This window comes from Rattus rattus, chromosome X (assembly GCF_011064425.1).
Source record: "Rattus rattus isolate New Zealand chromosome X, Rrattus_CSIRO_v1, whole genome shotgun sequence".
In the NCBI taxonomy this organism is placed as follows: Eukaryota; Metazoa; Chordata; class Mammalia; order Rodentia; family Muridae; genus Rattus; species Rattus rattus.
Genome location: NC_046172.1, coordinates 5,226,608 through 5,252,123, shown reverse-complemented (window position 1 = coordinate 5,252,123; position 25,516 = coordinate 5,226,608). Strand labels below are relative to the sequence as shown.

General features: G+C 41.3%; 1 protein-coding gene across 1 annotated transcript; it reads left to right on the top strand.

Moving 5' to 3' along the window:
- The first annotated feature begins 1,089 nt into the window (after positions 1 to 1,089).
- On the top strand, positions 1,090 to 25,516 carry Ndp (norrin cystine knot growth factor NDP). Its single transcript, XM_032890320.1, has 3 exons — positions 1,090 to 1,439; positions 16,294 to 16,674; positions 24,317 to 25,516. Exons 2-3 carry the CDS (start codon positions 16,507 to 16,509, stop codon positions 24,542 to 24,544), a joined length of 396 nt encoding a protein of 131 aa, XP_032746211.1. The 5' UTR covers positions 1,090 to 1,439; positions 16,294 to 16,506; the 3' UTR covers positions 24,545 to 25,516.

The following is a 25,516-nucleotide window of genomic DNA, read 5'->3' as shown; positions in this document are numbered from 1 at the left end:
CTTAAAAGATTGAGGCAAAGCTGAAAAAAATTTCCATGCCTCCGGTAAAATATTAGTACCTGTTTGGAGTACCTGTTCTGTGGAACAATACAATTTGGTTATTGATTTATTGATGAGAAATAAATGATCAGATACAGTATGATTTGATGGTTTGGGAATCAGCAATTAGCTAGCTGGAGCTCTTTAAAGAATATTTTTCTTAAGGTTTATGAAATATTTAAATTTTAATAAAAAGATTATAGAGTTCATTTTCTTGGTTTGTTTTCATCAGTATAATAAAATAAATTGTTCTATGTCTGAATCTACCTGACATTAAAACATTTATAAATTGTTCTTTGTGTTGTCCTCTGCATTACAAAATTGCTGATCATTTTGTCTTTAAGCATTTTAAGGACAAGGATTTAGGAAATGTTTCCCTTTGTGGCCCCAAAGCTCCTAACATGGCATTCTTCAGCAGCAGGTGCTTAACCCACACACAGAGTTCACCTTTGTCTCCTTTCTATTAAATGTGATGTGGTGGGTTGGCCTTACCTTTTTTCACACCCTCACATGTCTCAAGGAGTCATGGACCAAACATTTTGCCCTTTGTTTCTAAATCTATTACAAAGTTTTGTTCCAAATGATGTCAGTGAAGGCACTTATTAAAGTGCCACGGAGAGCTGAATCGCATTTATGCTGCTAAAAATCATTTAATGGATGAACAACTTGGAAAAAAGAACTCTCACCACCCACGCACATCATGCTAAAACAGGGTAGCATTTTGCACTTGCTTCCCAGCTTAGCCTGAGAAAGACTGCTGATGTCCACCTTTCCCTCCCTTAGCATTTCAACTTCATCCTAGCCAGCTGCTTAATCGTTAAACAGAATGCCACCCTGTCTTTGTATTTCCCAAACCATGTGTCTCTACTGCCAACTGCACATCTTTATAGCAGCCACATGCTTGCAAAAGAATTAAACTCAGAATATTCATGTAGCCTCCGATTAGTGTACAAATACAAAAACATAATGGGGGGATGGGGAAAGAAAACTTCCGTGTTCTATGCTGTTGTTCTCATCGTAAGATGCTCCATGGAAAAGAGCCGAGCAGTGGGCAGAGTCTGTGAGTCCCCGATAACGAGAGCGCCTAACATTTCCGTGGTATTCCCATTTGCTAGTGCGCTGCTGCGGCCACACGCCTGATTGATATATGCCTGCAATGGCACTTTTCCATTTGACACTCTCCCTCTCTCTCTCCCTCTCCCTCTCTCTCCCTCTCTCTCTCTCTCCCTCTCTCTCTCCCTGGGTCGCTTAAACAACAGTCCTAACTTTTGTGTGTTGCAAATATAAAAGGCAAGCCATGTGACAGAGGGACAGAAGAACAAAAGCATTTGGAAGTAACAGGACCTCTTTCTAGCTCTCAGAAAAGTCTGAGAAGAAAGGAGCCCTGCGTTTCCCCCAAGGTAAGCAGGCAAACAAGCGCTGACGGCTTGCCTAGGAAATTACTTCTTTCCAAACTCTGCCTTTCATCCTTCTTGCAGACAAAGAGACAACCTTTAAATACCACTTAAATTTGCATCACTTTAATTTGCATTAATCTGTAGCATGCTAGCCTTTTGGAGGGTTTTGTTTGTTTGTTTGTTTTAAATGAACGGGTCTTTGAAGTCTGTGACAGAGCAGGAAGTGTCCCAGAGAAGCTCGGAAAATATCTTCTGGCTTGATTTCTTTTCAAACTCCGTGTAGTTAGATGTAACTTTGGAATGGTTCTTCTAAGTGACACCATAAAGGGGGACAGAGAAACAACAGCAATTGCCGACTTGGGTTTGTGGAGTCCCGTATCTCCCCCGCCGCCTTCATCCCTCTTACAATGGGGGCACTATTAACGCAGGCAAGTCTGCGAGGTTAAACGTGCGCTATTTACTTTTGTTACTCCTTATGTATGCGGCTGATCTTCTGCCAGGGCTGTGCCGGGAGAGCTCAGAATGACTTCAAACAATAGGCAACATTTATGCCTAGCTTTCAGTGTCACGCTGCTCCTTTGCACTCTTCTCCTATCCTATATTGAGACTTTGCTTCCATGGATACATTCAGAAGTGTCAGGAGAGATGAGGATGGGTTTGCTGTATGATTTTCATTGGGCAAAAAGTCTGAGGAAATGCATGCTGTTTGCCTTGGCCTTATTGCAAGGGGTTATTTTTAGTAGTCGGTTTGTCCCTGCAATATGACCAATGATCCAATACCAAAGATGTGACCAGAAAAGGATGCTCCTGACAACACAGGGACCAGGACCTGGAGGAATGACTCCTACAGATACCTGAGGAATATTCAGAGGGTTCATTCCAATTCCCGAATGCAAGTTCTCTCATTAAATGAACAATTGAGCTGTAGGAGGCCCAGGCATAACTCTCTTGAGGACAGGAAGTTTGATTGTGTACAGAATGTTCATGACTCAGAAAGCACAGTAACTGAGGCTCATTGTAATGGACAGACCCAGATAAGCCTCCGTGAAAGGGCACCCCCTACACACACACACACACACACACACACACACACACACACACACACACACACACACACACACTTTGTTGAGGACCAGGTGGGAAAAAGCAATTTATTTGACAAGTAGAAAATCCCTTATAACTGTCACTCCTAGAAGATATGGCTATTGCAGAGCATGCTTCTCTCCATTCTAATATTAATGTGATTTAATTACAAGATACAGATACAACATGGCAGATCGTTTCAAGACATCATTAGCTACCAGGTGCACCAGGAAACACAGCGATGCTGCAAATATAGTGGTGACTGTAGGTGTCAGCCAAATACATCAGGAACTATAAACTGTCTCATTATGGCATTTAGACTTCATATAAGTGTCTGATCACTTTCTTTTCCCTAATTTTACTCCTGGAAGTGAACTTTAGGGTTCTGTTGGCCAGCTTTCTGTGGAACAGAGGGCACAATTTATGAGAAGTCCCCCCCCGCCCCAATTTTCATAAATAGTAGCCCAAGGAGCATTGTTGAATAAAGTCAGGCATTTGAATGAGGGAATTCACAGCTGCTTTACTAATCAAGAAAGGCTGTAAAAATAATATGTATTGTATTGTAATATTTATGACAATTTTAAAAAACTACTGCTATTAGCAAAGCATTTAAGTGACTCAAAACAATTTTCTTAAACTGATATTCAGACCATTATGTGAAAGTATTTGAACACAAATGCAATATTGTTCATCATTTCTTTTAAAGTACAATTTGATTCAGGTAATGGGAGAACTGGCTAAGGCCTTCACATTATGACTGTATACTAAGCAACTGACACCCACAGATGGAAATATGCCTGTGGAGTTCTCAATCTTAATTTGAGTTCCAATGACACTGTCAAGGGAAAAATAAATCATTTTTCAATACATGTAACAATTTCCAACTCATTTATTTTCCTAGGCCCTTGAAAAATGGCTTTCTCAGAATTACCAGTGGTGACCAGAGACTGTTACTGTCTTGAGAACTCAAAATTTCAATACCATTGTTCTTGCTGGTTAATAATTTATTCCATCATCTTTTTGATAAATATTTATTAAACATTTTCAGTGTCCCTGGCAATATGGTCATTCTGATGGATACAAAGGTGAATGTAATATTTTCCCATAACTTTATTTTTGGTCTGTATGCTCTTTCTGATTGAATCTGGGAAGAGAAATTAATGGGCTTTGCCAATGGGTAATTGGACAAGAACTTTCTGCTTATTAAGAACCATGCAAAGTAGCTGCTAGTGTTTCTAGATTTACTTAAAATACTTATTAGCAGATTTTCTATTTATAATGAAGTGGCTCTCCTCCCCCTTGGCTGTTTGTACCAGATCCTGAGTGTCTCACACTTGCACAGCTAATATGGTCCGGATTTTTCTTGGGGTGGGGGTTGAAACAGTCTGGAAAAAAGAGTAACACATCCTTCCTCAGTTCTGTTGAGCAGCCTCTGGAAGGGAACTGTATGTTATCTGTATCAGAAGATGGGTGAGTCACCTCCCCAGCAGCTGACATCAGGGCTGCTTCATGAATCACCGTATTAGAAACATGCACAGAGGAGGATGCAGTCACTCTCTCCCATCACTTACTGGTCTCATTCCCTAGACTGAGGAAATCAGTGACCTCTAGGCTTGGCCTAAATTTAACAGGGCTCTGGGATAAGTAGTTGGAAGTTGTTCCTCAAACCTAGGTCTCTGTCTGAGCCACACACAGTGCTGCTTTCCAATAAACCAGTATAATGTCTCATCTCTTGTTTAGGTTGCTGGGGGACAAGGGAGTGAAGACATCAAGAGTGTCCTTGATTGGGGTGTTTATTAGCACAAAATGCATGGTAATGGAATTGCCTCTGCCCTCTGGAGTGCCGGACTCATCCAAACTAAGTCACATATTCTTGGTCATTGGCCTTTGTTAATGACACCCTCCTGGCAGGCCAGCAGGAACTTAGTGTAAGGAGAGGCAGGTGGAAGGACTGAGTATGAATACTGAACAGGAGAGGGAAGTAGGGCCATGGGAGGATGGGTGAACTCTGGGGCCCAAATTGCTGTAGCCTGTCTTGGCTGTGATCAGCTGTCATTTCCTCTTTGTGTATGACACTGTGGAACATATTAAAATTTCTCTGGGTTGGTATGTTTGGAATTCCTCTGATGCCCCACCTCACCAACTTAACTGGACAATAAAAGCAAGGTTGTAAGCCATTGAACAGCTGGCTGGCTATATATTTCCCCTCTTTCTTTCCCATAATCTAATACAGAAAAGAATCCAGTTAGACTGGCAGTGCCATGTCTGGGTACTTGTTTCCTGCAATTGCTTCCTCCACCACCTCCTCCACCACTGCACACCATGAAATCTTCCTGGGTGGCAAGTGGCTTCTTTTGTTTGCCACTGCTCTTAGCCTTTCCCCTATGCTTGATCTCCTTCTATTGTGAGTTGCTTTTAGTTCTGCTTTCCAGACAGCCTGGGTCCTGTTCCATCTGGGGAGAACAGCCCATGAGGTCTCCTCATCTCCATAGTATTCCCAGGATGTCATTCTTGGCACAGGTTCTGCTCCGCCGATCGGATATGGGGGCTTTTTTGTAGCCCTGAGCCTGAACCCACTCACAGAGAGGAGCAGCCACGTGGCTCGCCAAGAAAGGGGCTGGAGTGACCCGGGTTGGCAGAGACAAGCATACCATCACAGTGACCGGGACATCTCTGGCGAAGGCCTGGGGGGTGGGAGTGCTATGGGAATGCCTGGATGCACTTTGGCCCACATTAAGAGAAATGTGGTTATTCTGTTTTAGACAGAGAGACAAGTGACTTGGAACAAAGATTCCCAGATCTTTTGGGCCCTGCCCTGCTCCCAGGTTCCTCAAGTTTCTCTTCTGTCTCTCCTCCTCAGACAGAAAGGAGAAACAGGACTCTGTTTGGCCAACAGAGGCCTGATGCCTTGTCAAACCCATTGCTGAAAGAAAGAACTGAGGAATCCCTTCTGAGTTGAGTGCACTGAAAATGTGTGGGGCTTGAGGTGAGAAAGGAGCTTCTCTTTATTCCTTCCTTCCTTCCTTCCTTCCTTCCTTCCTTTCTTCCTTTCTTCCTTCCCCCTTTCTTCCTCCCTCCCTTCCTCCCCCTCCTATTCTCCTTCTCTTCCACCGCCCCCTCTTTCTTTCTTTTTTATTCCTTTACCTCAGAAGAGCAGTTTAGTTCCTGAGTTTCAAGCACAAGGTGCTGGACTTTTCAATTAGAGATTCCCATTTAAGATCTTCAATGTACAACATCCCAAAAGATGCTGCAAATGTACCTGAGAACAAGAGGTATTAAAAAGAAATCCATAAGGCAATGGCCTGTTCTTGTTCACTTCCTAGGAGCTTCAGCCATCTTTTCCAAATTAACTAAAATTAATGTAAAGGACGCAAAAGGCAAAAAGTAACAGCTGAATTAAATTGAACCTTTTCCAGTTAATTGGAATGGAGAAAGAGGGGAGGGAAAAGAAAAGGCAGAGGGAGAGGGAGAGGGGAAGGGAGAGGGAGAGGGAGAGAGAGGGAGAGATAGATAGAAAGAGAGAGACAGAGACAGAGACAGAGACAAAGACAGACACACAGAGACAAAGACAGAGAGACAGAGAGACAAAGACAGAGACAGAGAGACAGTGAGAGAGAACCATCTACCCTTCACTGCCAGTTCTTGGGTTTAATATGAATTATTCCAAACAAGTCCCTAGGCTAGAGGATCTATTTAAAGAAGCCTGGCAGCACGAAGAGAGAGGGTAAAAATACAACCACTCTTTTGTCCATCAAAGGTTTTCTTTGGGAGGACATTAAGAGCATTTCTGTTTTCCTGTCTGCCCCTGCCAGTGGCAGCATTCCAGCTGGTGGTACCCACTCCTCACCCATCAGGTCAACAACCATGAACTCCTCTGATTCCAGGAGAAAAGCAAAGGCTGAGGAATTCTTTAGAAACTCACATATGTGGGCAGCATGCAGGGGAGGTTGGGCCTGGAATGAGTGCATGCTGGCTAGGCTATACAGGTTGTCTGGTGAAACTCACCCCCCACACACATTTTTAGTCGTTGCAGAAGATTGTGCCATTGTGCCGGTGGCATTGTCTGCCTTCCTGTTTGCAAAGTTTCTTTCTCCTATCTCTAACACTACTTTGCTTTGACTGACTACTTCATCAGAGTATCTATGAGCCTGGTGCTTAGGTATATATTACTAAGTGTCCCACTCTCAGGACCATTTTAGCTGTTAGAATCTAGCAGCTTAGAAGAAGTTTACAGTCTGAAACAATTACTTTTCTGTTAGGAAGAGTGCTGACTCAGAAGATTCAAAGAATGGGTTAGTTTAGTTGGCAAGACACCCTGAGTGCTTATAATCAGGATTTCTTCCAATTGAGGTCCATTTCATCCGCGTGTCGAAATCTGGACACGAATGCTGACTGGTAGCTTGGTATAAGATTTTCTTTTTTCCACAAAAGCTAAGACTTATTCAGTCTATTTGCTCTCTTCCAAGGCCTGGCTTGATCCCAACTTTTTTCTTTTAAGCCATGATTCAACCAATTGCAGTATCCTTTAAAATCGAGAGAGCAACAGGTTAAGACATTCAGTGAACCAACAGTCAGAAAATGCTAAGGAGTGATCATTTTAGCACAGTAAAGCAACAATAGGCCTAAACCTGGAGTCTCTTTCCATCCTTTCATCCATAGGGAATAAACAGAAGAAGAGGCAAGTAATAGAAGAATCAACAAGAGAAAAGAAGAGGAGATTATTTTTGATGTTAAACTTGTCTGCTGCCCTTTCAGTTTTCTCAAATAGCTCAGTTTCAGAAAGGCACATGTTCGTTTGCCCGACTTTCTCCCAGAGAAGAATTTGAAATAGCCTTCCTTATGTGAAAAGAGGTAAAGTCCCCAGGTGAAATCATCCCTAAGCTGGACTTTAGGCAAAAATGTAGGTACACACTTTCCTATCATGGACATGATGAATCAAAGGAAGCAAATCCTTAACTAATTTCCAATTTATCCTTAAAACTCAGAGGCATACTTTGGGACTGTGATCCCTTACTCCTCCTCAATTCTGAAAACAGGTTCCTTTTCAAAATTTAAGTGTTACCTTTTAGATTCAGGGTCCAAAGACAGGAGAACTGTCAGTTCTGAATCAAAACAAAAAACAAGGAGAAAGCCCACATGACAACAACTGCAGGGTGATTGGAAGCACAGCCACCATGTTTTTCACATGATGTTTGAACTTGTCTTACCTGTTTTCATGCAGGCTGGCATCCAAGAGTCTTCTGATTTGAATTTTGTATTCAATCCCATCATAGGGCAGAAAAGCCAAATTGCAGGAGCAATGGAAAGATTGGGCTTCTCTCATTGTTTAGGGCCTATTCCTTAGTGAGGACCCTCTGGCTGTTTTGGGAGATCACTTCCCACCATTCCAGAAACCTCCGGGTAAGGAGATTGCAATGCAGCTTTAAAAACACTTTGCTAGACACTTTGAAGAAAAGCCACCACACTCATTTGGCTTCAGAGCAAGAGAGAACTGGGACTGAGCTTGGACTGGTCATCTCTCTTCTCGTAAGACCATGTCAGAGCCAGCAATCAGGGGCAGAGCAAGAATTGCATTATATCAGCATGTGGGTCCCCAGAACACCTTTTCTTTCTACAGAAAGGGTGCATCTCTAGCAGGACTGTGTCCTCTTGGTTGGGTTTCTCAAAACTGTGGATCCCAATACGGTGGTTAATATTGTACGTAACTACTCACTGGTATTTGGCTCAGATCTCATCTCTGTAGGAAGGAGTGAATAATATAAAGGGAACCCTCCCTTCTTGAAATTGTGCCATTTGGGATAAAAGTTGTGGTAGATTTGGGCATCTGGGATATCACTTCTCCTTTTTTTTCTGTTACTGAGACATCTACTGTGTGTGTGTGGTGCTAATTAATTATTTCATTTATTTACATCCCAAATGTTGCCCCCTCCCAGTCCCTTGTCCCCTTCACCTTTAAGGGGATGCCCTATGGGGCGTCCCCACTTCCTGGGGCATCAGGTCTCTACAGGACTAGACACATCCTCTCCCACTGGGTCAGACAGGTCAATCAGTCCTCTCCTACATATGTGCTGGAAGCCTCAGACCAGCCCATGTATGCTCTTCGGTTGGTGGCTTGGTCTCTGGGAGCACCCAGAGGTTCATTTTGATTCTGTTGGTTTTCCTATGGAGTTGCAATCCCCTTCAGCTCCTTTAATCCTTCCCTTTACTCTTTCATAGGGGTCCCTGGTCTCAGTCCAGTGGTTGGGTGTAAATATGTGCATCTGTCTCAGTCAGTTGCTGGTAGAGCCTCTCATAGCACAGCCATACTAGGCTCCTGTCTGCAAGCACAACATAGATAGCATCAGGAATGGGTGTGTGTTCTTATTATTGTTTCATTTAGTTAGTTTGTGCTGTTTCCTTTTTAGACAGAATTCATGTAGCACAGGCTGATCTTAAACTTACTATGTAGCTGAGGATGATTTTGAATGCTGGTATATGAGACTTGCACCACCGGGCTCAGTTTATATTGTGTCCAGGGTTTTATATACACTACTAATTGAGCTACATACCCAGACCAGCCATACTCTGCTTATTTTTATTCCCTGTGGATGAAAGGATAGAACAGAAATCAGAGTTCAAAGCTACTTGTGATTTGTGTCACCTTAGAAAGGCTACCATTGAGCATTTTCTGACAGTACATCAACACATAAGTCATACATGCTTCATAGTCTTGTGGCTAGATTTGCAGAATACGCTAAAACCCCTCAGAGAAAAAGATTTTAACAGAAAGGTGCTTCCCAATACTCTGGTGATCAGATATACTAATTTCTAATTTGTGGGGAATTTATATTCTAGAAGTCAATTACAGTCTAGAAGTCTTAACAGTTTCATCAACTGTTAAGAACTCAGAATTAGTAGTATTCCTGTGGAAACTATAGAAGGTCACAGTGCCTAGTAGAGAATCCCATCACCATAGTCAATGCTCAATTCTTTTAGACAAGTTCAGCCCAGGGTTTGGCCCAAGAATCCTTTGCACAGAGGTTCTACAGAGCCCTTATCAAATAGAGGGACTTATTTTTCATCCCCTGAGACTGCATTAATTCACATGTTCAAGAAGACTGTGCAGGTCCAACCTTCTCTCCTCTCTTCTGTGCCAGAGCCCTGCTCATGGCCCATTAGGCTCTTAGCAACTTGATGTGAGACTATGGACCATTCCTAAGAAATGAAATGACAGGTAAAATTCAGCCTATATCATCACCTTCTTCAAATGGAAGAAGTTTCTCTGATCTTTTCTTTGATGGATGCATTGGATGCAACTGGAAAAAATAGCACAAACTTTAAGAAGTTAAGAAAACTAGAAACTGGTTATCTATACTCACCAAATGATTCTTGTTATTAAGAAGACATGAGCTTGGTATAGTGGCATGCCCCTATAATCTTAGCATTGTAGGGGCAGGAAAAAGAGGCTCACTCAAGAATTCACTGTCAGCTTATCTTACATAGTGAATTTCAGGCTATCTGGAACTACATAGCAAGGCCATGTCTAAAAAGAAGCAAAGAAAAAGCAAAGAAAAACAAGATATTAATAATTTATGAACTACATTTAGTAAATCACAAGTACCAAATCAATTGGATATTGGAGGCTATTTTTATTTCAGGCCACCCAAATGGCCTCATGGAAGAGAGCTTTCTAACAGCTTGGCCTCCTGTTGGCTCAAGCACTTCATTAGAATGTTCTTGGAATCTTGAGTGATCATTAACTCCTTAAAGAAGAAAGGAAGTCTTGCTGTAAGATTTGTTGGGGGAGTATGTAGTCCCAGAGCAGTGCTATATAGTCTGAGAAGCTTGGGAAGAGTCAGACATGATTAGACATGGGCAAAGCTGTGAATTATTACAACCAATTAACTTATTTTATAGATAAGAAAACTAAGTCCCAGAAAAAAAATGACTTGATTAAAGCTCTGGAGCCAATCACAGGAAGGGACAATGCAGCTTGAGGATCATCAGGTCAGCCTCCCTTCTACTGGATCAAGCAACACCAGAATGTTCTCTAGGTCTCAGAATGCAATGAAATATTTGTTCATTGATTTTGGATAAGTCAATGTATGATTTTGAGATATAGAACTCTAATAACTTAGGCTAGAAAAGGTCTGGGGAAGGAGATGTGATGGTGTAGGTAAGTGGGAGACTGGATAACAATGAGAGCTTTCTTTCTTCACAAATGGCTCAAGGTCAGAAGTTTTAGTTATAGTCAAGCTCAAGGTCAAGTCATCCCACTGCACTTCCTCCCCATGTTGTGAAACTATTCAATCTCCCCCCCACACACATTACTGGGTAGGTCCCCTCCACAGTTGACTCATTGCTGTTCCCCATCAAGTGATTTCTCTTCTCAAGCATTTGTTTGAGTGTCCTTATCTACTGTGATTGTGATATATTGCTTCTTTCCTTTGCTGTATTCTTCCTCCTCCTCTTTTGCTTTCCTTTCCCTCTTCTTCCATAACTTCCTCCCCTTATACATTTAACTGCTGCTGTGCAGCTCTGCCACAGATGTCATACAGGGGGGAGAAGTCAGTGTCCTATCACAGAACAGGGGACTATTATTTAATGGCAAAGCTATTTTCCTTGTGCACCTAAAGTAAGCCATTGCTTCCTACTATAGAACAAACACCCTGAGATGAAAGGAACAAGAGCTATATTCCCCTCTACTGATCTTATGAGTGTATCCTTGGAGAGCCAAGTGGGGCTTGCATCTTTTCCAAGTAGCACTGCTTCAGGGTCAGTCAGTCCAGGCTTGGTTTCTCGGCTGCTACTCATGTGCTTCTAGATAGAAATAATCTTAAACCATTCAGTAAATGCAGAGGATGCTTTATACCATCCAACATGCTGTTTACAGTTTATAAATTAAGTGTTGTGGGAAGAAGCATCTGACTTATTCTCCAAGGCATCTCCTTGACTAAATCCCATGGGAATCCTTTAGTTTCCTGGGAAGGGGCTACTTAGCACTTGGCACTCTCTGAATAAAACTCAGAATTTTTTGTATGAAGAATTATCTAGTAGCAAGCTTTCTTCCAGCCTTACAGTTTTAATTCCCTTCTCCTTTTTATATAATTTAATTGCTACTGTGTACTGCATTCTTTACCTTATTCCTGACTCAGATTTTTAAAAATTACAGCATATATCTGTGAATAGTGGTGAGTATCTTTAATCCAAGAACCCATGAGGCCGAGGCAGATGGATCTCTGTTAGTTCAAGCCCAGCCTGATATAAAGAGTTCCAGGACAGCTGGAAGCAGGTGTATGTCTTTGAGCTCAAGGCCAGCCTCTCTCTACAGAGAGAGTCTGTGCTACATAGAGAGACCCAGTCTCGGAAAACAAAACAAAACTACAATAAATAATAAATATTTCTGTCTGATACACTGAGTCCATTCCAAAGTCATTATATTTTACTTACTTCACTACATCTTCTCTTAGATGATGTTCTGCATGCTGGGTATAATTTAGTTGATAAATGAGGAGTATCAATGGGACCATAAAGTTAAAAAGGAAAATAACAGGCCCAGATTTATTACTTATAAACACTGTGAACAAAAAGATATATTTAAGATAGGACCTACTTTTTCCTCTGACCTTTAGCTTTTTAATTTGTTTTAGTTGCTAGGCATTTACCTCTGAGCCTCCGCATGTCAGCCACTAGCCCCTTACCCCAATCCTTGTATTTTATCTGAGTAAAAGTAGATGGTAGGTGCTCAATTCATAAATATATGTGTTGAATAAATGTTTTATGAAAGAAATAGGGAAGGAACACCTGACTATTTCAGGACTGGAAGAGCCCGGGAAAGGATAGATACGGAAATACTGCCCTTCTTTGTCTCACAAATAGGGCAAAACCAAGGTCGTTCTTGGCGCATGACACTTGTCTTAGCCTGTTGCTGGAATCACTTGTGCAAAGCTAGTGCTTTCCTCACTGCCAGGCACAAGGTCAGCCCTGGAGTGAGCTGCTCCCTGGGCACAGCACCATCTCTCACCCAGGAGGCTGCGATATTATTTCAATGAGGATGACAGGTGGGGAAATCTGGGCACCAGTTGTTCTTTTCCACTGGTAGTGTTTGGAGGGTAACTCCAAACTCGGGCATGCTGGCCTACGTGATTCTCCTGCTGCAAAGGGCTCTGCACTGGAGCCATGAGAACGTGGGCTCTGTCCTGTGGCCAAATTCAGGTCTCAGAGACCAGAGCAAAGCACAAAGCACAATGGGGACACAGGACTACTGAGTTCTCTTGTTCAACTCATCATGGGCTGCCTGGCTGAGGACCTAAATCCTGATAGCCAGCATTTGAGTTTGTTCTGTATGGCATAAACAAATAGAACAAAGGAATTAATTTAGTTTCAAGAAAATGCTAGAGGCTCCTGTTAAGCCGATATACACTAGCTTGGCAAAAAACAAGGAATCCTGTGCTAGCATGAATTTTCTTAATTCCTTAGTTCTCCCTTGTACATCCCTGCTCACGGTGCAGATCCTGGTCTGTGCTCACTGCAGCTTGACTCAGTGTCCTCCTTTCTTGACCTCTATTTTTACAAACTCATCTTCAGCACAGCAGTGCTGGCTCATTCAATTTGTATATCTAAAGCAAAACCAAAATGCAGCATGAATCTTAGCTGTTGCCAAGTGTTGTAGTACAGGCCTGTAATTCCAGCATGCCTCAGGATCTCAAGTTGTCTACTTAGTGAGAATCTGTCTCAACAAACAAACAAACAAACAAACAATTGCTTGGCTGGAGAGATAGCTCAGTGATTAAGAGCACTTGTTGGTCTTGCAGAGGACCTGGATTCCTTCTGTTCCCAGAACCCACATTGTGGTTCACAGTCATAAACAACTTCATATCTAAGGCATTTGATGACGTCTTCTGATCTTCTCCAGCATCAAGCATACATTTTATATAAAAATAAACAAATCTAAACAACAAATACTACTACTAATAAAACAAATTCTATTGTTACATTGTAAAGAACTCACTTTTGTGTTTTGAAATTTTGATGAATTCTGTGTTTCTTATCATTGTTTGCATTGTTATTTCAGTGTTAATAGAAAAACTGAAGAAAAATGTCATGGCTCGTATGAATATAATAGAGGCAAAAATCTTAAATGTAGACATAAAGTAATTTGTCACTTTTCTGTCGTTTAAAAATTTATGTATATGGGTATTTGTTCTGCTTGTATGTCTGGGCATCATTGTGTGCCTGGCACCAAAGGAAGCCAGAAGAGGGTGTCAGGTTTACTGGAACTATAGTTACAAAAGATTGTGAGCCTCCATGTAGGTGCTGGGAATGGAGCCTGGGTCCTCTGGAAGAGCAGCCAGTGTTCCTAATCATTGAATCACCTCTCCAGCCCCCTTTTGTTTTTCATAACTAGTTTTGAGTAAAGTTTTTCATGTCAAAACTACAAATCAGTTCACAGGGTTCAGGATATAAGGTTCAGTCAGTGAAATAGCTGCTGCTCTAACATGAGGACCCCTGTGGGTTTAGACCCCTGGCACCTATATCAAAGCTCATGTCTATAACTCTAGCACAGGAGGTCTCCTGATATTCCATGGTGAGATGTGAAATAAATAAAAACTCACATCTCCAGCCCAGAAGCTATCACTAATTGATAACCTCTCTCAAATGAAAAATTGGTTTTCTTCAACAGAGTCTCACTGGGTATACATACCACACTTAACACAGGCCCCATTCCCAGCAATAGATGGCCAACACAAAATGAACTGAATGCTATTTTTGGAGTTTGTTTTGTCTCACAACGCTTTGTCTGAGCATTTTTTTTAAACATTATGGTTTGCAGGTTTGTGTTTTTATGGGAATCTCTGTTTGCAAATGTGTATATCTCTGCATCTATATGTGTTTCTTGTGCTTTTTGTTTGTTTTGTCCTATTCCTGTTTGTTTCTTCTTATTTTATTTTTTATTTACTTATTTGTTTTCTAGTGTGTGTGTGTGTGTGTGTGTGTGTGTGTGTGTGTGTGTGTGAGAGAGAGAGAGAGAGAGAGAGAGGTGTTTTGGGTGGGTGAGGAGGTAGAGGTGGGCAGGATCTTGAAGCTGGGGGAGGGGAGATTGTATAAGAATATATTGAATGGAAAAATCAACTTTCCGTAAGAAAAAAAATGTTCTTTTGCAGCTTTTGCTCATTAAGATATTTGGGCACATGCTTGATCTGTTTTAAAGAGAGGTAACTATGAGCATGTACACAAAGGAAAGTGGTACAAGACTATCTGAGAAGGGGCTATTGCAGTCTTTAGACATACTCTCTGGATATTGAAATGGAGATAGTGGTAGCCATTACTATTCAACACAGGTATTTTGGAGTAAGAGGGGACAGCAGATGCTATTGCTATCAATTCCTCTATCCTATAGGTGAGGAAATGGACTGAAAGAATTTAAGTGATCCGTGCAAGATGCCACAGCTGATTAATGGTGGCATCATGATTTAGTCCAGGTAGGTCCTCTAATTATTGGTCTCTGCCTTTCCTGCAATTTATTTGACTTCCCAGAGACACAGGCTCTCAGCCTTTGATATTGCCAGAGATGCTCTGCTCTGAGATGATCCTATTGCCACTCTTTTTTTTTTTAAACTCAGAATGTCCTGCCCTACACTTGCAAGCTGGCTAATTGCAGCTAAGTTGGTCTGAAGTCAGACTCTATTACAGCAAAATGAATTGGCTTATACCACTTTGAACTTCTTATCTTGATCACATCAATACTTACCCTGTTTATTCAGACTGTTCACGAGTAGGAAGTTAAGGAATTACTTGTACTATAAACAAAACAATCAAGCTTTGATCTGAATTTCTTTGAAATGTTTTCTTTAATTATTCTATTCTGTTGGTTTGGGGTATACCATCAAGTTCTCTCAATTTCCCCAAATGTTTGAACATATTTTTGGTATTCTGTGTCTTCTGGTATAATGAAAACCATCAGCAAGGTAATTTTAGTAGATTCTTAAACTCAGGTCCTTTGACCGGAAGGTATGGTTAAAAGAACAAAGCAAATTTTAGAAAAATGAGTCCAACACAATCTCACTTTAATGATAAGTCTCTTCTCCAATGACCACATTTTCAAATTACACTGTGGGCTTCAGCTACAAAGGTTTTGTAGAAATGTGTGACTCTTGGGAAGTACACATGCATGGCCTTAGCAATGCTGGAGGCCAGTGATCATAATTCCAGTTTCAGATGCAGTTGGCCACTGATGCTGGGTGGCAAGGGCTTAAAACAAAAACAGGATGAACCCTAGAGCACAGTAGTGGAAAATGAGGTGGGTGGGTATAGAATGGAAAATGTGCTCCCTCAGGCCATGGACTGTGTTCATTAGCACTGACCTGCCTCCTCTCCTGCTCTGGAAGCTAATGCTGATACTAAAGCTTGGAGAGAATATGAATAAACCCTCCTGCACCACAAACCAAGGACAGAGATGAGACCACCCAATTTAGTTATCCTCTGGCAAAAACCACATATTTAATCTTCTCCATGGGCTCAAACTATTCTTGCTCCTAGGCACAGGGACTCAACCAATTAAAGTCAACATATGTTTCCACTCAACCATCATGTCCATTTCCAAATGGTCATAAATATGTAGCATAAATACCAAGGTCAGGGGACATGAAATGGATGAGAGCATAAGCTAATAAGGCTCTAGAAACCAGTATTCTTTACCCCAAATGACAGAAATGTTTGACTTCAAACCTCTTGCATTGTATCCATATTTCTGAGTAAATATTTCTGGGGAAAATAATTTCTGCCTTCATTGCAGCTGTGTAGCAGGTACTGTGGTGATCGGTGATCGGTTGCAAGTGAAAGAAGCAAGACAAACTCCTGCATACAAAGGACAATGACAACCAGAAAACGGCAGCCCCATCCTGCCCTGGCCTTGAAAGGGATTGGATCCTAGGAGGTGGCAGCATTTCCGATCTATTGTCCTCTGTCGCCCTCTGCTGTTCTTCTGGAGAAGTTTCCCCTTACAACAATGAGAAATCATGTACTAGCTGCATCCATTTCTATGCTCTCCCTGCTGGCCATAATGGGAGATACGGACAGCAAAACAGACAGCTCGTTCCTGATGGACTCTCAACGCTGCATGAGGCACCATTATGTCGATTCTATCAGTCACCCATTGTACAAATGTAGCTCAAAGGTAAGATCAAGGTCACTCTAAAGCCTTTGGAGGATACCCCCTCCCTCATTAACAGAAGAACAGCCAATAATTCCTTGTCAGAGAGGATGGAGAGCTATGACCACAGTCCAAACTGGAGCTCTGTAAAACTCACAAGGGAATCTTTCCTTAGAATTTTCCCACTATGCTTTCCACTTCTGTGTCTGTAATGGAACATATGTAAAACTTATTCTGTTGTGGGGTGTGTCTAGTTCTCCTGGTTGGGAAATTTATAACAATGATGTTCCTTTTCAATAAAGAAAAAAATGGGGCTGGAAATAAGAGAAGTGGGGAAAGAGAAGACTTCAGTTTAGATCCCCAGCACTTATGTAAAAGAGCCTGGCAGGATGGTACACATTGCTAATCCCAAGGCCGAGGACATAGGACATACTCATTAGCCAGTCTAGACCACATAATGAGCCACAAGTTCAGTAAGACACTGTCTTAAAAAGTATGGGAGCAGTCGATGACCAAATCCTTGACCAACCTCTGACCACCACAATCTGTGCACCCATATGCACTTGTGCAGAATACACATAGATCACATATGCATGTGTATTCACATATGCACATACCACATATTCAAAATGAAGAAACATGGAGCTTTTAAATAGTCGTAAATTCCTTCTACTTCTATCAACAGCATAAAGAAGAGTGGGATATAATTGGACAGTGGAGCGCATTCTTGGAGGCTCTTCAGTTTTCTGAGCTACCCCAGAACCAGCTGTGTGGTCTAAAGCATCCTCTGTGTGTCACATTGATGTTAAAATGACTCCACAACTAAAGATGACAATTTGATCATTTCTCATTTTATCTTGCTTAGCAGTTTGTTCTTAGTGGCAGTGGGTAGAGTGTTTCTTACACAGATCATCTGTGACTTGGTGCTGTGAAGAGGTGTGCAAGGTAATAACATGCTAATGGACCACCAAGAGTGGCTGCCACATAGACCACCCAGAAGGGAGGCACAATGGAGGATGGAATGGTTCCCAAATGAGAGTTCTCATGACCATCATTGCCCCCATTCACATGCCCTAAATTTGTCCACATTTAGTAAATAATACTTTGTTTAGTTCAACCTCAAACAATTTTCACTTTAGTCCTGAGACTAAAACAAAACCCATTTAAACATTCTCATATGCCAAGCCTTTTTAAAATTAGCAAAATAGTTAAGAATTTTACAAAATACTAACAACCACTAGAATTCAGTTCATAGATATCAATCTCTCCACTCTGCATTTCAAAACATGTTTACTTTTACATTTTCCATAACTTCTGTGGTTGGAGGCCAAGGAAGATCTTTTAGTTTGAGGGGTTCAAATATTCAGTTAAATCAAACTCACCTTTGTATTAAAAAGACCTAGGACTGTGGGAAAGAAATTGAGTTTTTTCCCTTAAGAAAATGTCCTGGATCTTATTTATAGTCAAGGGACAAAAACAAAAGAAATCCTTAGGACAGGGATGGATTTTGGTGAAATACCTTCTTGGAAATGGAGAATAGGAGCTGGCATAGTCAGCAAGGGGTGGGGGTGGGACAGCCTTGCTTAGGTTCATTTCAGCACCCCAGAAGCACAAAAAGCAGTAACAACAACTGCAACAACAATAATAACAACAATGGCAAAGGTAAGAGAAGCATATTCACAACCACAATTGTTTAACCATTGCTTCAGAAACAGAGCACAACACTGATCTCCAGTGTTTTGTTAATCCATGGATTATTTCTTCCTTTGTTGAGCTGTCCTCTATAATCATGTTTCATTAGAGAGAGAGAGAGAGAGAGAGAGAGAGAGAGAGAGAGAGAGAGAGAGAGAGACACCGGCAGACAAAGATGGGAGAATTCAAATGTAAAGAAAGTGCCATTGTGATGGAAAGCAGGGTTGTAAACAATAGTAGTATCTATAAAAAAGTCGAAAGTGGGCTAGGGGTGGAACTCAGTGGAGAGCACTTGCCTAGCATGTATGAGGTTCTAGGTTTCATACCCAGAAAAACTCCCCCACCCCCAAATAAAAAATTCCGGGAAGTGAGGGAAGACTGTCCTAGCATTAACGTTAACTTCAGAGGGGAAGGGTCAAGGAAGAAATGTCCTTAACTAAAATTCATGGGGTTTGAGCGTGACTTTTAGAAATAAATTTTTGTCAATTGTTATTCACCTTTGCTTCTTCCAGAACACTACAGTAAATAACAGGGTAAAGATTGTAATAATAGAAGACATGTTTGTAATTTCATGGGAACAATCTGTTTCCAAACATCCCAAAATGGCCCCAAATATAGTAATGGTTTTATGTAAATGCTGCTTGTAGTTATTAACCTTCCTTCCTTGTCCACACACAAAAAGATGTGCCTGGCAAAGTTTCAGCTACCAGACCCTTTCTGGATTACATTTTCTGTATGTAATCATGAAGAAAGTCATTTTCATTTGGAAATAGTTTATATTTTGGAAATATTCTTAAATTTTCCAGACTCGTAATGATAGTCTCTCTGATGAACCTGTTCTCCTTCGAAGACTGAAAGTAATGCATGTGGACTATGTCCAGAAGAAGTAAGTGGTCAGGGCAGATTTTATAGCTCTACAAGTATTTTCCCTCAATATCATAAGGAAAGCCATTATTTTCTGGACACAGGACCACTCCTTGCCCTACCAGTTATTGTTCCTGTCTTAAATTTATCAAGTGGGTCTGGCATCCTGACTATATGAAATGCATATGTGGCCCAGGGAAGAAACACACTGGCCCTAACACCTAATCTGTGTCAGTCACTTTACAACATATATTGTAATCATCACCAACACACCTGTCATGTAGGTGTTATCATCCCCATGCTACAATGATGAAACTCACAATCCACAAGAAAAGAAGGACTAGGTTTCCTGGTGCCATATAGTCTGGGAAGGACAATGTTATGTTTGGAGGATTTACTTTTCCACTGCCTGATTCCTCATATTAAAGGAATGTAAATAAAATATAGAAGCTATTATATAAAATACAGACAGGCCTAGCTGCTTACAGTGATGATTCTTGTCCTATATTTTTTTTTCTAGAAAAAAAAATAACAAATAAAGATTTTTCTGGACACGTTTAGTGCAACTCTTTGTCTGTCATTGCCCTGAATGTGCATTTGGCTAGTTTTAGGTCCTGTTGTCCTTCTCCCGACAATTCAGGAAAGAACTAATAGGCAGGCAGGAAAGACTGATCCATCAAAAAAGACAGTGTGACTACTGTTTAGATTATACTTGGGGGCTTTTGTTAGTGATGATATCTCATGGTGTTAAGTCCAAGAGTGCCTAAGAGTGACAAGCTCATTCCCTCTCTTCCCAAGAAACCACATTTCCCTACCATTCCAAGTAAAGGCCATGAAGCAAACCTTCTGAAGATCCGCAATTAGAAGAAACTGTCTGGGAAATGTTGAAGGAACTAAGCCATCTCAGGCTTGGAGGTAGCCAAGATTTGATTTCCAATTTTCACTTCACAGCTTTCCAAATGGGTGGTTTTCTGGAAAGCCAAGTCATTGTTTGGAGTTTCAGTTTTCTCCCCTGCAAAAGAAGCTATTTGCCCAAGGGCATGGGCACGTATGGTCATAGTGATGATATTCGTAAAGTAGCTAGCACAGTGTCTGTCATATACTAGACATGTAATAAATGCTATTGTGACCCTGGTGATGAAGTTGTAAGCTAGACAGGTGTTTCAACCCACTTCTCTATTTCAGTCACTATTAAGACTTCAATAACTGTTGGGATCCCTGCAGCCTTAAAGGATTAGGAAAGTGAGCCTCCATATGACTCTGTTGGATGTGGGAGGGTGGGGTGAACAGAAAAGCAAAGTAAATGTAAAGCTGCTGTGCAGAGTGTTAAGAGGAGGGTGAAACAGGAACAGACTCTACTGGCTGCCTTATGTCACGAGGTGAGGGGAGGGTGTGCAGGGTGAGTTCTGACCTCTGGTAAGCATGAGTTTTCAAGAGCCTGACTTGGCAAACTGGCTTCTTCGGTGTTTGAAGCCCAAGTTGGTGAAAATAAGAGACGATGGTCGTCACTGGCAAGGGAGTGGAGCTAAGTTCTAAGGGGCAGCAAGAGGTTGGAGTGAGATTGTTGTGAGTGAAATAAGACAGCAGGTGGTGAGAAAAGGAGGAGATCAGTTGAGGTGATAAAGGCTATGAAAATTCACAGAGAAAGCTGCAGAATTGGGAAGGAGCTCTGAGGATGCCCAAGTTATCTATCTACTGTTGCTGTCACATATGCTCATAGGGAAAATGATGGGTATCAGAGATACAGAGTTTATAACACAATTGATAACTTGAGAGATGTGGCTTGTTTTTTTAAAATAAAAACAAATTTATACTGAATGCTTATAATATGCAGGCTTCATAGAAGTTGCTAGAGACAAATTGAGGTGGGAGGGAGACAGACAACAAAAGGTTTACCCTTTATAATGCTTACAGGCTAACAAGATATAGGAAAAGGAAATGTTCTGTATGCAAATGTCTCTTCACATGTTTCGTTTACGGCATATATGACATTAACAAATAGGTGTTGGAGGAAGCTGAGTTGCCACCCAAATCTTCAAGTCTCACTACCCCCATGTTATTTTTGTTCCCTGATTGTCATTTTGTTGCTGACCTCAACCTGGCACAGGCTCTTTGAATATTGACCTGGTTTCCTAGAGATAAACAGAACAGTCATGTCTTAATATTGTTGGTATGGGAGAGGTGTGTTGGGAGTGGCATATATGAGTTGGCTCTTAATGTATTATGTACTGAGTAGTTAAGCTCGACCGAAGTACAAGGAGGATGAGAACAGCTATGAAATTGGAAGAATGTGACATCTGAGACAGCTATGTTATATACAGAATGGCTGATATTGGTTTATTCTTCTTGTGCAGAAAATAGCTATTTGAGAAACAAGGGCCAAGCCCACTGAGGTAGATCCAGGTCCTTTAATCCTAGAGATCTTGTTCTTCCATGTGGACTGGCCATGGAGCTTCAGATCCTTGAAAATATTTAGTGAAATCCCAACTAAGTTAGCTTGCCTTCAAGTTGCCCTGTATTGAAGACTTGACCATTTATGGAAAGCTAATACCCTGATCCATATGGCTATGTCTCACTGTGTGTCTTAGTGGGATGTGATTTTCTACACTCTCTTTGGCCCTTCTTAATTATTCCTGCTGGCACAAGTTTTCCTTATCCATGTGACTCTCTAAAGACTTCTGTTTGGAGAGTGGCTGTATAATTACTTCAATCTCCAGTAGATAATCTGGATTAGGGAGCAGCAAATTTTGCACTGTACCATGTACTGGCAGATACAGGAAGAAGGAACTGGGGAAGATCTTGGACTCTTTTGTTAGTGAAATGGAGCTAGATACCAGAGACAGGCATTTGTGTTACTGATTTATGACATAGTCCCCTCAAACCTGCTTGGGATAAAGATTATCCTGCCTATCGATTTCAAGAACAGACTGGATAGCCTCAAAAGCTTTAACAGAACCAGAATAGCTTACAATAGCCATTTTCTCTCTGCCTTTGTGACCTTGCAAAGAAAGTAATGTTAGGGCAGTCTAACTTGTTTCTCCCTTACTTCTTCTAGATTTTTCTGTTAGTATCTCACATTTCCTTCATGGTTGTGAATTGATTCTTGAATTTTTCCCAAGCATTTATTTCGTTAATGATGTCAGTAATCTATAACTATCGAGGGTTATCTTTTTCTGATTTTAGAAAAGTGTGATAGCCATCATTCTTTTATCACTGGGTGTTTAATTTTGTCCCATAGTATGATGCCAGAGATCATCTCTAGTGAATTGGTAGTATTAACTGCCAATTACCGAAATATTAAATAATTCTATAGCTTCAGGAATCAAGCTGCCTTGCTCCACCTCACTCATTCTTTCCACTGCTTAGGATTCTAGGATGATATGAGCTGCCCTTTGTTTTTCTTTAATGGGCAAACTCCTGTGTTAACGCACATTCAAAACATCTTTTCTTTTGGTTTAGCTCAAACTTTTTTGGGAAAAGAGAGCAAAAAATTCCACCTGTCCAATATTATAATTCAAACTAACCATAGCCAGAATAATTCTTGCTTATTCTTGTCACTTTATCCCCTTAAACAACTACTTGATGGTTTTGACCTAGGCATGCCAAGATGTATTCAGCATCTTTCCTTCTTGAACTATGATCTCCACTCTGGCATGCTTGGGATTCTCTTCCTCACACTCAGTGTGCACAGGAATAGGCCCATCCCTAAAGTGCTTTTCTGTGCGAATGTATATAGGCTCTCATAGGAAACCTCCAGGTATCCTTTGTTTAGAAAGGGTATTTGGAAAATTTCCCCTGAGTTCCTTATCTCTACTCTTAAAAAAATTCAAAGGAGCTTTTTCCCCCACTTCCTTAAGCTGTATGTATGTATTACTTTTTAATTGGAGTCTTCCATTTTTCAGATTTATTTATTTTTATTTTATGTGTATCTGTGTGCCTGCTTATTTGTATGTGCATAGGTACAGGTTTCTGAAAATGTCGGAAGGATATGTAAGAACCCCTGGAAGTTACAGGTTGTTGTGAACCACTGCATGATTTAGATGCTGGGAAGAAACTCAGCTTGTCTGTAAGACCAGCAAGTAGTCTTAACCACTGGCTCATCTATCCAGCCCCTTAATAAGAGGCTTCTTCTATAAAGATTACATAGGCTCTGATATAGCAGCCCAAACATTTGGGAATGGATAGAATTAAATAGAGTTTTTTTTTCTAAGTCATTCTGAAGATGCTAACATAAATTGTACAAATGACAGGTATAAGATACAAACCCAGGCATGTGTCCCCCAGATGTAACTCATTTATCTATTTCAGTTTCTTCTCCTAAATTACAGCAAAGCAACACTTAATTTGTGCCTTCTACAGAGACTACATTCCCTCCGTTTAGCTAGTTCCCACCAGAAGAACCCCCACCCTATCACTCTTCATTCTGTTTACTCCTAGATTTCAACCTAAAGTGGCTTTCAGCTTGTTGTTGATAGAATTGCAATACATTTGGGCAGTGGTAGACCTTAATCCATGAGAAGGAACTCTGGTGGTTTTTTTTTTACATGGTGGTGGTGGTGGTGGTAGTGGTTTCTTTTCCCTTTCTTTCTGTTCTGTTCGTTCCTTCCTTCCTTCCTTCCTTTCCTTTTTTTCTTTATTTTTGAGGTTATGTGGCAACCCAGACTAGTTTTGAATACACTGTGTACTTGAAGATAACTTGAACTCCAAATCCTTCTGCCTCTACTCACCGAGTGCTAAGATTACAGATGACTGTGAATTGCAGTGAAGGCTAAGCATCACTTAACATCTTGAAAATCCTTGAAAATCCTGGGCCCTCCTAAAGGAGTTTAATTCAAACTGGTATCAGATAGTGTTGACTGACTTTTCGCCAATCCCCAGGTACTAAGGATTGAACTCAGAGCCCTGTGCATGCTTATCAAGTGCTCTACCACTGAGTTACACTACTTTAAACACTTGTTTTAGGTTCACCAATAGATTCTTATGTGTGACCAGAGATTGGAGCCACTAGTCCAGCCCAGCAAGAATCAGTAAGGAGTGTTGGGGTCTTCCAAAGGATGCTGTGGCAACTTGAGATAACTGTACAGAGTAACCACTTCCCTTATTTCTCCAGATGGTGCTCCTGGCCAGATGTGAGGGGCACTGCAGCCAGGCATCACGCTCTGAACCCTTGGTGTCCTTCAGCACTGTCCTCAAGCAACCTTTCCGTTCCTCCTGTCACTGCTGCCGACCCCAGACTTCCAAGCTGAAGGCTCTGCGTCTGCGTTGCTCAGGGGGCATGCGACTTACTGCCACTTACCGGTACATCCTCTCCTGTCACTGTGAGGAATGCAGCTCCTGAGGCTTGCTGATGATTGGCTTTCTGGCTGGCACAACCACAGGAGCAATTCAACCTGCTAGAGAAGGACTGGCAAGAAAAGAGTTAAGGCAGATAAAGATGGAGCAAGTACCACAGGATTGTGCATACTCTAGTCCTAAAGACTCAATGTGCTTTCAACAGAAAGTGACTCTGGGAGCTTGCTCTCCATTCCCTTCTCCTTTCTGTGGAAGAATTTCTTTTGGTTACTTTTCAGATTCAGGCGTTTCCCCTTTTGGCTCTGATTGTGGTTTGGGTTCCTGACAGCTCTGTATTAGTGGGAAAATGTGGGGCCCTGTGCAAGAGCACGTCAGGCGGTCCCTATTTGGTGCATATTAGGGAAGAATTTACCCAAGTCTCCTTCAGTTGTTGTTTCCCCTTGTTGTTTTGGTCTAAGATTTGCCTCTAAAGGTTCCCAGGTCAAGGTCTGGACACCAAGTCCATGGATATGTTTAGAGAGGTTTACTCACAGCCAGCTAACTGCTACTAAAATAACTAACACACGGGTTCTTTCATGTGACAGCGGGACTCCTGACCACTATAGTTGTTATTCAGAAATGACTTAGGGGATATAAAGGTGGCAGAAGGAATTTATAATCTGAAGACTTTTGCAGATAAATGATGGTAAACTTTTGTGAGGAAGCAGGCTTTCACACATATACACTCAGATGGATCCTGTCTTGGCTCTGGAGAAGGCGTACATTACATGTGGCATGGAGAACACATCATACTCTTGATTGAGCATTAGTCAAGCATTAGTCTACTTGTGGGTGTGCAATAGCTTCAGCCATATCTTGAATGTCATTCCCTAACATCCACCTGTCTATGTGAAGCTTGTTACCATAGTGGTGGCCCGGCTTATCCTCTGAAAATTTTGTTTTCAATATACTTTTAGTCCTTGAAGCTCAAATTTTGAATTCTCCCCATGTTTTGAAATAAAAATAGAGTACCTTCAAA

Excerpts from the sequence above, each read along its gene's own strand:
- Ndp (XM_032890320.1), top strand. The coding sequence starts at position 16,507 with ATGAGAAATCATGTACTAGCTGCATCCATTTCTATGCTCTCCCTGCTG. Across the intron at positions 16,675-24,316 it reads TGTACAAATGTAGCTCAAAG|ATGGTGCTCCTGGCCAGATG; the intron begins GTAAGATCAAGG and ends TTATTTCTCCAG.